The sequence below is a fragment of the Nannobrachium achirus genome (assembly GCF_963921795.1).
Source record: "Nannobrachium achirus genome assembly, chromosome: 21".
NCBI classification, from domain to species: Eukaryota; Metazoa; Chordata; class Actinopteri; order Myctophiformes; family Myctophidae; genus Nannobrachium; species Nannobrachium achirus.
Window position 1 is genome coordinate 9,247,780 of NC_137828.1, and position 12,524 is coordinate 9,260,303.

Below are 12,524 nucleotides of genomic sequence, written 5' to 3' on the forward strand. Positions count from 1 at the left end.
GAAGGGGCCTTTGCTTTCAGAGCCCCAACGCTTTGGAATGCCCTTCCTGAACAAATAAGACTTGCTGATTCTCTGCCCCGCTTTAAAACACTGCCTTAAAACCCACCTCTATTAGAGCTGCCTTCAACCCCTAGCACGTGTGATTTTACCTATGTTTTTATTGTTCCTTGTATGCTTTTCATATATTCTTATTTTTGCTTTTCATATTTCTGATGTGTTGTTGCTGTAATGATATTGTTGATTTGTTTTTATTGCACTTTTGCTTCTTCTGTCAAGCACTTTGTGACTCTGTCTTAAAAAGCGCTATACAAATAAAGATTATCATTATTATTATTAGAGGGTTTAAGTGGTTAAAACCGGTATACGGTTACATTCCCTGGATGTGGTCAGTCGCCTCAATGTCCGGTCAGCTATACTGTACTGTGCCATATCAATGTCCACTCCTATGGCTCTCTAGAGGTCAGCCTGTTTCCCAAATAGTGGGTCGGGACCCTTTTGGGGTCGCGCGGGAGACAGACATCAAATTTCTCTGTTGGGTCTGGAGCTAAACCACTCGGTAAGCACCACTGCTCAACTCTGCATTTCTGTAGGGCTGTCACGATTATGATATTTTACACGACGATTAATTATTTATCACTAAATTAATTGTGATTTAGCGATTTAATTGTGTTTTTGTTTACAGTTATACTTCTGTTTGGCTTTTAGGCTTTGAAGTTGCACATGGCATATATATGACACATAACCTAAATATACAAAGAAATGACGACTGAAATTTGAGAACTTTATTTTCACAATATTTATCTGTGGAACCGTGTCAAACTAATGTAATGAATGCCTGTGGGGGGGGGGGGGGGGGGGGGGGTCCAGTTCTAATATTATTATTCTGGGGGGTCGTGGCCTGGAAAGTTTGGAGAACCCTTGCCGCCTTCTGCATTTTGGCGAAAGCTGGATTTGGATATTCAAATGTTATGGTAAATGGTGTATTTATATAGCACTTTTATCCAAAGCGCTTTACAGAGATTGTGCATTACATTCACCCATTCACACACACATTCATACACCGGTGGCGGAGGAAACCATGCAAGGCACCAACCAGCTCACTGGGAGCAATGTGGGGTTCTTGCCCAAGGACCCTTCGACATTAACTCAGGGGGAGCCCGGATTCGAACTGGGAACCCTTCGGGAACCCTTCGTGCTCTAATAACGGTTTCTCCCTGAGCTATGCCGCCCCATGTGCACACAGCCACACACACACGCACACGCACACACACACACACACACACACACACACACACACACACACAGAGAATAGAAATCGTCTGCATGAAAATAAACTAATCTCTATGCTTCACTTGTGTAAACTAGACTATCATATCCCTTACAAACCATATGCTTGGCCTACATGGAAATAATGTCAGGCGCGTGAACTTGAAATGTGTAAACTGACAAGACAAATGAGCCGCTAAACATCGTTGTTTACGTTTCAAAAGCCTTTCTGTCCAAGCCAACATAACTCATTAAGACTTCCAGTAAACAAGCCGCAATATGTCTGTGCTGCTGCTGCTTCTGCTGAGATGTTGAAGGGTACGGCCGTTTGTTATGCCATTAAACACGCTCAAAGAATGAACGCACTTGAAACAAACGCTGTTATTTATATACATGTTTGATATTTGGTTTCGGTGTGCCTGTGTGAGCTATCTTTTGCCTCATTACACAGACAGCACAGAGGCAGGGGCGTAACCTTGAATATTTTATACTTAGCTATTGAAAAATAGCAGATCTACAAGCTCACAGTGCCGCGCTGCAAGCTATTTTTTCATAATATTCCATTATTCCATAAGCTTATATTTTCATAATATTCCATTATGTTCAGCAAAAGAGAGCAATTAAATTGCTAATCAATGGCAATTATAGTAAAGTTTCATAATCATGACAGCCATAGACATTGGGACAATGCAGTAACTGACCATTAGACAACCATGTTTAAAGAGACACTATGTAACTTTTGTATGTTGTAGTATGTTATTACAATATAACTTATACAATTGGGGTGGTTGTATTTGTCCCCCCATGCTCTTCTATTGAGACATTTAGGACCTGCGTGAAGTTGGCACCCCAACAGTGGTGTTATGTAGAATAACTAAAAAGTGATACCAGCACAAATTATAAAATTTACGGCACAATTCAGCACAAATTCAGCACTAAAGAATGACACAATTTTTATATATGTTTTCATCATATGGGGTGCCAACTTCACAGAGGTACATTTAGGTGATGTCAAAGGTCATGTGTGTCTCACCTACGCTGCGTCTCAAGTCCTTAAATCAAATCCTATTTCCTAGTTCCTATTTCCTTGCTTGTATATCAAAACACCTTGTAACATACAAGGAAATAGGAAAAGACGTGTAGGAAATGGGATCTAATTTATTAAAGACTTGAGACGCAGCTCAAGACACATGATCTGACACGACTGTTGACCTGATGGTCGGAGATTCAATTTATCACGGTGAGCAATTTAGCAGGCCGGTAATTAACTCTCAAATACCTGGAACGCGCCCGAGTCGCGTTAGATTTGAACCACTTTAACCATTATATTCATGCTTTAACTATTGAAAAATAGCAGATATACAAGCTCGCAGCGCGCTTGTAGATCTGCTATTTTTGAAAAATCGTGAAAATGTGTGCCAAGTCTTTGAATGTCTTTGACCCGATCTTTGAACCCGACTTCTAAATCCTTCCTCTGAATCAGCTGTTCTCAAACTTTTTCACGTCAAGGACCCCCAAAATTACATTTATTCAGCCGCAGACCCCCCCATCTCAAAATATGTTGTTCCAGGGACCCCCCAGAAGCAGAGATTTGAGTTACAAAAGTCTGCTTTGAAAAATATATATTGAAAAATGTGCACACATTTTCACGATTTTTCTAAAATAGCAGATCTACAAGCTTGCAGCGCGGCACTCGGTGCAGCGCTGTGAGCTTGTATATCTGCTATTTTTCGATAGTTAAAGCAGTCAATAATTAACCTGACTTTCGCCAGATGGTGGCAGCATTGCGTTGCATTGCTTTACCATCTGGGCTCGGTCCGGCAGAGTTGATAACACTTGTAAAGTCCCGGGGCCGGACCAATCAGCGGCAGCTATGGGCGGGCTCTGAGCGGCTCTGAGCCAATAGAGGTCTGATTGCAGACCACGTGGAAACCCAGGAGGCAGATTCTGGGTGCAACGTCATGCAGACAGGCCAATATGAGTGGTTGGAGTTGGCACTCCCAGACTGTGACAGAGAGACGGCCATATCCAATCACCTGCTATAGAATTTGAAAAAATGGCCGCCCCTTACATCGGTTCTGCCGGAGCGAGCCCAGATGGTAAGCAATGCAACGCAAATGCTGTCACCATCTGGCGGAAAGTCAGGTTAGTCAATAATTGTAGGCCCTAAATGGGTTAACTTAGAAAAGAAAAGAAAAAAAGACTGGGTTCAGTCAAGATTAAAAGATCGCTGACAAAGACTTTACCGCAAGCTTGCAAGACACAACTCTGCCAAACTCACAATCTTGTCTCTTTCTGATGTGAGCGTAGAGTCCAGTGTATGTATCCATTGAGGAAGAGCCAAGGAAGCGAGATAAGCTCTCTCTCTCTCTCTCTCTCTCTCTCTCTCCTTGCATGGGAAGGACAGGACAGCTCTCTCATGACGCGACCCCGGTTTTTCCCGGAGACCCTGAGCGCAACGGTGGGGGCCGATGGGCAAGGAGGGTCGCGAGCTTATGAGAAACAACTTAAAAAATACCTTAAAACCTGGCAAAAAACAGTTGTGTGCAATTAGCGCAAGATAACGATAAAGAAAATCATTGAATGGAAACATTAAATTAACTTCTGAAAAGCCTACAGTACTAGGCCTTAAAACCTAGCGAAAACAGTTGCGTGCATTAGCGCAAGATTAGATGAGGATAAAGGAAATCATTAATGGAAAACATTAAATTAACTTCTGAAAGGTTTCCAAGCCTACACTAACAAACTAGTGGAACCGTGATCTTGCCACACGTGAATAATTGTGGTTGTTACAGTGACGTCATTACGTGCGCGTCCCGCGTCTCTGACGCATTCACGTTGCCTAGAGACGCATTCACGTCATTGCCCTGGGGTCCCACGGACGCATCGCCTCCATTGGAGTCCACGTTAAAATAATTTACCACGTCGCGAAAAAAAAAATATTTTAAAAAGTCCACAGACGCCACCATTATTCATGGGTGAAGGCATGCTACTTAACCCTACTTTAACACAAATGAAATCCGCGTAGAAAGTCTTAAAACAGACGATAGAACTAACAACAGTGCGTTCTATCGTCCACCGACGCCATTCTGTGTGCCCGTAGATGGTCACAGAATTCAATGGGTGCCTGAGTTTTAGCGTAGCACCGGGCCGCTCTCTGACCATAGTGGCACAGCATGTTAGGTGATACACCAAAAGGGGATCCCCCACAGAACGTGTGCAACTGACGGCGCAGAAACGTGACGTCTCTACACTGGCAAAACAACAGCGTCGCGGTCAGGGTCCCCGCGGAATGAACGTGTCGCAAACAGCATTTCGTTTCATTAATATCCTCGCCAGAAACTGCCTGCCGTCTGTCTGTCTCTTTCTGCATGCAGCGGAGCCACCGCACTCTGCACTGCTGCAGCAGCATGAACGTGCTCTCTCTGTCACTCTGATGTGATGCTGCTACGTTTAGCTACATGCTAAAGCTACTGCCGTGGCTGCTCTTCTGAGGCACAGTCAGTGAGGCTGGCAGAGGGTCATAAACTCATTAAGTCATAAAAAGACGTCTGATTTTCAAAGCGGAGAAACTAATTATCTGTGATTTACAACAGCCGTTCTCCGGAGCGCTCCACTTTCTCATAGTATTACGTCGAGTGGTCTCTCCATACACAGAAGTAGTATCTTCTACTGCAAGTTAAAGTCCGGAATTCAAAATGTACTTGAGTAAAAGTATAGGCTACACTTTAGGACTAAAAGTAAAAGTACTCATTATGCACAATTATTCTGTATCACATGTTACCAAATAATATCCTTTGAAAATAGCCATGGCTGAAGTGGTTATGTAGGCTATACTTTTCAAAGTAACTAGTAAAGTTTTCAAATAATTGTAGTGGAATAAGTACAATATTTGCCTCTGAGATGTAGTGGAGTAGAAGTAAAAGTAATGAAAATTGGAAATACTCCAGTAAAGTAAAAGTACCTTAAATTGTACTTATAAGTTACCTTTTTATTACCCCAAGAAAAGAAAAAAAAGACCATTATTGCACCAAAGTAATCAACAAGCTAAAACTATACTATCAAAAATGTCCAAACATTAGCCTAATTGTAAAATAATATAAGATAGAGGCAAATATAAATAGCCGATCTAAAAGCTCACAATGCAAAAAATAAATAAAATGGGGACCCAAATTGGGGACCCATAATTTTTTTCTGGGACTCATTCGAATGACCACCTGTGGGTCCCGGGACCCATTACTTTGAAAACCTATTAACATCACTGTTGTTAACTCTCCTACTGCCAGATTATTTATTTATTTATTGGGTCTGGCGCCATCAAAAAGCGGCTTACCTTTGCGACGTTATAGTAGATAGACAGACAGACATTTATTTATTTATTTTTATTTTTTTTGGTTGTGCAATAGTGCACTTTGGTCTGCCAGGCAGCAGAGGGCGGCGTCATGCGAGAATGAATGTGAATTGTCCTGCTATGTGTTGCCGTACATTCAGAGCAGTCACTGGCTACAGAGCCTCCGGGCCAGAGGAAATCAACAAGGAAGTGAATTGTTCTCCGTTGATCTAACGCATAATGGATTTTTTTACACCATCACAGCGGAAAATGTGTTTACAGTAAACGGCCGCGCGACCCCTCATCAGCTTACAGTCATCAGACGAACGAACCGAACGAGCGCCGTATTGGCATCGAGGTTCTGTAAAAAATGGGGCGAGCGTTATCGTTCAAAGCGTGGGGAGAGTTAACAATAACACAGACAATATAAACCCTTATTAGGCCACATTCTCATAATATAATTCGGTTTAGTCGTGCGAATGGGAGGGGTGAAGTTGCTACATTCTTGCATATTTAATTGATACGTTTGCCCTCACACTGCACATTGTCATCCGAAACAAGGAATCGTCCACGTCTGTCCATGGGACATGTATGTATCCAAGCTGCATAATAATGCCCCCTCCATCTCCCTGTGTTTATTAATTCTTCAAGTTCAACTCACAATGTAACCGCAGGACCGCCGCAAAATTGAGTCGCAGGCGTCAGCCTATTTATCTGCGGTCGACGATCGTAAACGGGCGATCAAAAAATAAAACCAGCGGCGGCCGGAGGGACTCGCAAAATCTACCAGCAATAAACCAGACAGCAAATACTTTTAATAGCCAGATATGAATATCTACGAAGAGGAGGACATCAACGTCTCTCTCTCTCTCTCTCTCTCTCTCTCTCTCTCTCTCTCTCTCTCTCTCTCTCTCTCTCTGCCCCTCGTCTTGCCCTCCGCTGGTTCCCTCTCTGCGCTCCGCGCATGAAGCGTCTCCATTTGGACATTATTTGGCACAGAGAGCCGCGCGCGCGAGCAAGGGCGAGAGACCCACACATCGGCCTATATTATATTAGGCCTATAGCCTATATATGATATACAAGTGACTCCTGGCACTTTCCTTTTATCTAACTGTGAGCAACTCCTCTCAAATAATACACCATGTGCGATCGAGGGAGCGGTGATCAGAAATTGAATCAATGAGGGGAGGAGGCGGCCAGAATGGTCAGAAATCTAATGAGTACGGACGGTCTGGAGGGGGATTTAACCTTTTATAAATAACTATGGATTTAACCCGCACATGGCTCTATATATTGCCTGTATTTGAGACGGATGGATTCACACAAACAGGGAAGCGTTTGCGGTAGCGCATCGAAACCACCTTTTTTTGTGGATTTGCATTCGTTTCTTTCATTCGAAAAAGAATACGGATGCGTCTTCACACATGCCCAACCGTTGTGTATTTTCCAACAATACGTTATAGGATTCGTTTTAATCGTAATAAAACGTGCCTGTGTGAATGCCGCCTTAGTCTAGTAGTGGGAAGAAGGGGTTATCAATCATCATGGCCCCAAATAACTTTTAAATGTCTTGCAATTAGCCAGTAGCTATGCCCCTAAAACCCTAAAAGCTTTTGTCCAATGCTAGCTTAGCAACCAGCAGCTTGCCAAGGCTGTTGCCAAGGCAAAGCTTGGCAAGCAGGAAGTAATTCTAAGCTAGCATTGGACAAAAGCTTTTTGGGAGGGGCATAGCTACTGGCTAATTGGCGACGAGTCTCTTACGAAATCGGCAAGAGTGCCTCTCAATACATAAAGCTATACAACCTCTCCATCGTCGGCAATAATCAGTGGTGTGTTCCCCACGCCAGCTTTGACTTTACGTTCCCCACACTCCCACGCCCCCACCGTTGCACTTAGGTTCACCGGGAAAACCGCGGTCACTCTCATGACATGCAGACTGCAGAGCAGTGTTGATTTCGTCGTCTAAAACTATGACAAAAAATGTGTGTCGACTGCGTTTTTTTCACTGACAAAAACTACATAAAAACGAAGCTGTGATGACTAAAACTAAGACTAAATATATTTACAATTTCGTCAACAAAATAAAAAGAGAAACTAGTGGAGGAGAAAGTCATTTTATGTTTGGTTGCTCTCAGGTGTTCTGCGACGCGTTGTGAGCTTGTAGATCTGCTATTTTCAGCATGCTATTTTCAGCATGCAACCAAGTGTAAAAGTAATTACGATGCCATCAAGGCCTGCCAAAATACAGTTTAGTTGACTAAATCAACTGTAGATTTAGTCAACTAAAATCTCATATTTAGTCGACTAAAATTAGACTAAAACTAAAACTTTTCAGGTGACTAAATTATGACTACAACTAAATGACATTTTATTCAAAAGACTATGACTGAAACTAAATCAAAATTTGCTGTCAAAAACAACACTGATGCAGAGGCCTCAGAGCTTCTCCTTACAGTACATGTGCACAACAGGATGCAAGGGAGAGAGAGACTAGGGCAGGGGTTTTCATCATATTACACAATATAAATATGCACATCTTTCCACCTGTGATACGGTTAACCTTGCCTACCAGGCTTTGTGTTCGTTCACAACAGGCCGGTGCAGTGCAAATCAGCTCTGTTTTACTAAGCATAGACTTGGTTAGACTGTGATAGTGATGAATGTGATAGTGATGAATTACAAATATTAGAGATTGACCGATTGCAAAATTCTTGGCCGATAACGATCCACCGGTTTTATGAAGGTCTGACCTGCCAAAACCAATTTTTCCGATACCGATTTCTTTAGCTAAGAACTAGAAAATAGGGTTGCTCCAATACAAGACATACAGTACTTCAATTTGAGTACCAATAAGCTAGAAGAACACTCATGCCAAATCAATCACGATAGTACAATATCCAAAATCACAGACAATATCCAGTCTAATATGACCGTCTGGACTAGGCAGGAGGAAAGCAGGTGACGTATGCTTTTTTCCCCCTTCTTTTTAGAGACGACATTGACACAGGATTATTGAATATATCCTTACATTGCAAAGGTAATCAGCACCATCTGTATTCTGTAGGCTGCCACTAAGTAGACTGGCTGCTACTTGCTAATGTTTACTTTAGTCACAGGACCAGAGCATCATGCTGTGCAGTGCCATAAAACCGGTATTTATGTCAGTGACCTGCCGGTCACCGATTCGGCCGGTTTGATATCATACCTGCCGATTTTTGATATTGGCCGATTCCGATTTCCATCCCTACCAAATATCATCAAATTATTCTGCGGCACCCCTGGACTGGCATCATCGCACCCACTTTGGGGGACACACACACACACACACACACACACACACACACACGCACACACGCACACACGCACGCAAGCACCCCCGAGTGTGCCAGTGCCAATCACAAACAGTGAAGTGGTTTTATACTTTCAAAGACACCCCCCCCGGGCCATAACATGAGTTACAGACCTGTATAGGCCGCTCAGGGGTCCATTTGGAACCCCCCTCAAGGTCAAGGAACCCCCAGGAGGGTCCCCTTTGGACCTCCTCGCTCTGCACAACCACTGCAGTAGCCTACAGCAAATCCTCTCTGTTGCTTTGCACGATTTAAATTTGTAAATAAAAAAAATGATATATACTGTATAAAAAAATAGCAGATCTAAACTCAACAACACAGCGCTGCCTTTGGAGCTTGCAGATCTGCTATTTTTCATACTTTTCTGTGACACTGACTGTAGTAACATGATCAACACACACACACACACACACACACACACACACACACACACACACACACACACACACACACACACACACACACACACATTTGCATTTGACAGCGCTGTCACTGTGTGTGCAACCACTGGACAGCTGTCATCTCTGATTCGTCCAACACATACAGGCTGGTACACACACGCACACGCACACGCACGCACACACACACACACACACACACACACACTATGTCCTCAGGCCCTGGACCCTTGCAAGCTGCACAAATGTGATCAAATGGACCCCAGAGGAGGGGCTCTCTCTGTAATAATAAGGGTCTCTTAATGGAGGACCCCTAATGGTCTAGTATATCTGCAGCACAGCGTTGTTCAACTCTCTGAGAAGAAGAATGCATACTAAATGAAGCTGTATCGTACATTCCCCAGGCCCAGGCCAGAGTTATAATAAATGGACATTCATATCAGGGGGATGTTTTTGAAGTGCAAAGGAACATGGATCATTGACTGATGAGATGCAGGGGCGTCAATTGGGTATGGCAGGGGTATGCAGCTGCCATACCCTGGGTCCAGGGGCGAAAATAAAAAGTTACTTTTAAATATAAATACATGAATGTCTCTTTGTCTATCTGTGCTTGGTTATTATGTTGTTAAATTACAGTAAAATAACTACAAATGCAACATTTTTACAAAATGGTCACTTTAACAAGGTAGGCTATTGTATAATTATATTCTCCACATTTTTATTCATCTTGACAGAATGGTACTATATTCCCAGGTTCCGCAGGTCAGCTGCACAGCCAAGTTTAGCTGCACTTGAACAACCGTTCCAGGCTGCCATATCCAGCCCAAGAAACCGTAGAAACGGGAGAAAAAATAAAAATAAAATGTACTTCTCAAAATAAGTTAATCATGCCTCTTGATAAGGTATGGCAACATGACTGTTGTCTTGAACGCGCGCGAAGACACCAGTCATGTTGCCATACCTTATCAAGAGGCATGATTGGTGGCATGGCTACCTTAGCTTTTGATTGGTGGCATGTTGGCATGATTGGTGGCATGTTGCCATACCTTAGCTTTTTTCTGAACTGACGCCACTGCTGATGAGATGAATGAATGAATGATGATGGCTCACTCACTTCACTGACAGTCTGAATGACAAGACAACACATACACAACTCACCGAATGGTTGACTCCCCACATCACCACGCTGAGCAGGGGGTCGCTGGCACGGAACAGCTTCACTTTCTGAGCCACGAAGTGCTTCTTTTTGGTCTTGGTCTTGCTCGCTATGGATGCGGCAATGCTGCTCGCTGCCGTGGCCATCTTTTATATGGAAGAATAATAGTAGTAGTAGTAGTAGTTAGTAAGAATTCCTCCCTGAGTCCTGGCTTGCTTGCTTGGCTGGCTGGCTGTTGTTGCAGTGTGTGTGTGTGTGTGTGTGTGTGTGTGTGTGTGTGTGTGTGTGTGTGTGTGTGTGTGTGTGTGTGTGTGTGTGTGTGTGTGTGTGTGTGTGTGTGTGCGCGTGTGCGTGTGTGTGTGTAGTCCCGTTGACAGCTCGCTGCTGGCAGCCTGGCAGCAGTGTGTGCGTGTGTGTGTGTGTGTGTGTGTGTGTATGTATGTGTGTGGGTGTGTGTCTGGCAACCCAGCAGTTCTTCTTCAATGGAGACTGGAGGAGGTTCTGGATGTGGAGGAGGACATCATCCTTCCTTCCTGACTGTATTCTACAAGGCTTCTTGCTGCTTGGGAGGGTCCGATCCTCCCCCGGTGCTGTCCTGGTCCAACGGCCGCTGCACGCAGCAGTGTGGCTGGGTCAATGCGGGGCGGTTACACCGGCCCTATCCTATCTCTGGTGCTGTTAAAATACTCCCCCGACAAAACGTTCTGTTCCTGTCCCGTGCGCCGCTGTCTATCAACGGGGGGAGAATATCATGTAGACACACCACACGCGTCTTCGTTCAGCTGACGATATTAACGTTCATCGATCCCGCACTTCTTCTCCTGCCTTCATCGTCCGTCCACATCATAACTCAACCTCCTCCTCTTCTCTTCCTTCCTTCCTCCTCTCTTCCTTCTCCAGCTCGCTCGCTCTCTCTCTCTCTCTCTCTCTCTCTCTCTCTCTCTCTCTCTCCACCACCACCACGTCTATCTCTCTCTCTCGCTCAGTGTGCCACTGTGCCTGCGTCAAGTCAGGCGCTGTGCGAGACGGTTTTCCTGTAGGTGGACTTCAAAGTAAGATGCGTTATTTCTCAATGAAATGAGTTAGACCAGGGGTCTTCAACGTTTTCAGGCCAAGGACCGCTTAGTTGAGAGAGAGAGATGAAGCAGGGACCCCCACATAGATTCCATATAGTTTCATCGTTTGACAGCACAATCAGCAGTGTATCGAACTGTAGGCTACCGTCATGAAACTGTACCTTTTCCTATGCAAACTCCTAATAAAGTCTTCAATCAATCAATCAATCAATATTTTGGATTCATGTCAATTTGTGTTTTCAGATATTTAACCACTTGAACCGTCAATACTTAATAAACCTGACCTTTCACTATAGTCTATGTACTTAGTCTACTCTTTTTCGTTACCAAGAAATGTCTTCACCAATGTGTTTTCTAAAGGTGTGTAATAATATGTTTGAAATTCAACTCCCGGGGGAAACCTCATAAAAAGCTGCTGTTCATGATTCTGAATCCATTTGCAAGCATTTGTTTTGCATGAAAAATATTCCTTGGGATAAAAACGGACCCACAAAACTGTGGTTTGGTGAGGAGTCGTCAATTTTCAGTTTTGTGGGGGCCATTTTTAGCCCAAGGAATGTTTTTTTTTTTTTTTTTTTTTTTTTGCAAAACAAATGCTTGCAATGGATTCAGAATCATGGAAAAAATCTAGCAATCCCTAGTTTGACACCTCACATGCTACTTAAAACAGATTTATTTTTGGTAATTGTTTTGTAAAGTAAAGTTACTTAGTTAGTAAAGTTAATGGGACCCAAACTTTCATCAGCTTTTAATGAGGTTTTCCCCTGGGAGTTGAATTTCAAACTTTTAGTATTATTAAACACCTTTAGAAACACATTGGTGAAGACATTTCTAAACAATTTAGTTCCCAGACGTGCCAAATATCTGATCATTTCCCTTACTAATGGCGCTTTCTTGGGTTTAAATCCTATTATTAGACTGTGTATCTGAACTGTACTGTCTTGTGCT

General features: G+C 43.4%; 1 protein-coding gene across 1 annotated transcript in view; it reads right to left on the bottom strand.

Annotated features, from left to right (window-relative positions):
• The window catches only part of pip4k2aa (phosphatidylinositol-5-phosphate 4-kinase, type II, alpha a), a 130,546-nt gene extending 119,917 nt beyond the window's left edge, over nt 1–10,629 (bottom strand). The window contains exon 1 of the mRNA XM_080752188.1: nt 10,503–10,629. Coding sequence (XP_080608314.1) covers nt 10,503–10,523 — 21 coding nt within the window. The 5' untranslated portion in view covers nt 10,524–10,629. The remainder of the gene's footprint in view (nt 1–10,502) is intronic.
• Between the last annotated feature and the right edge of the window lie 1,895 nt (nt 10,630–12,524).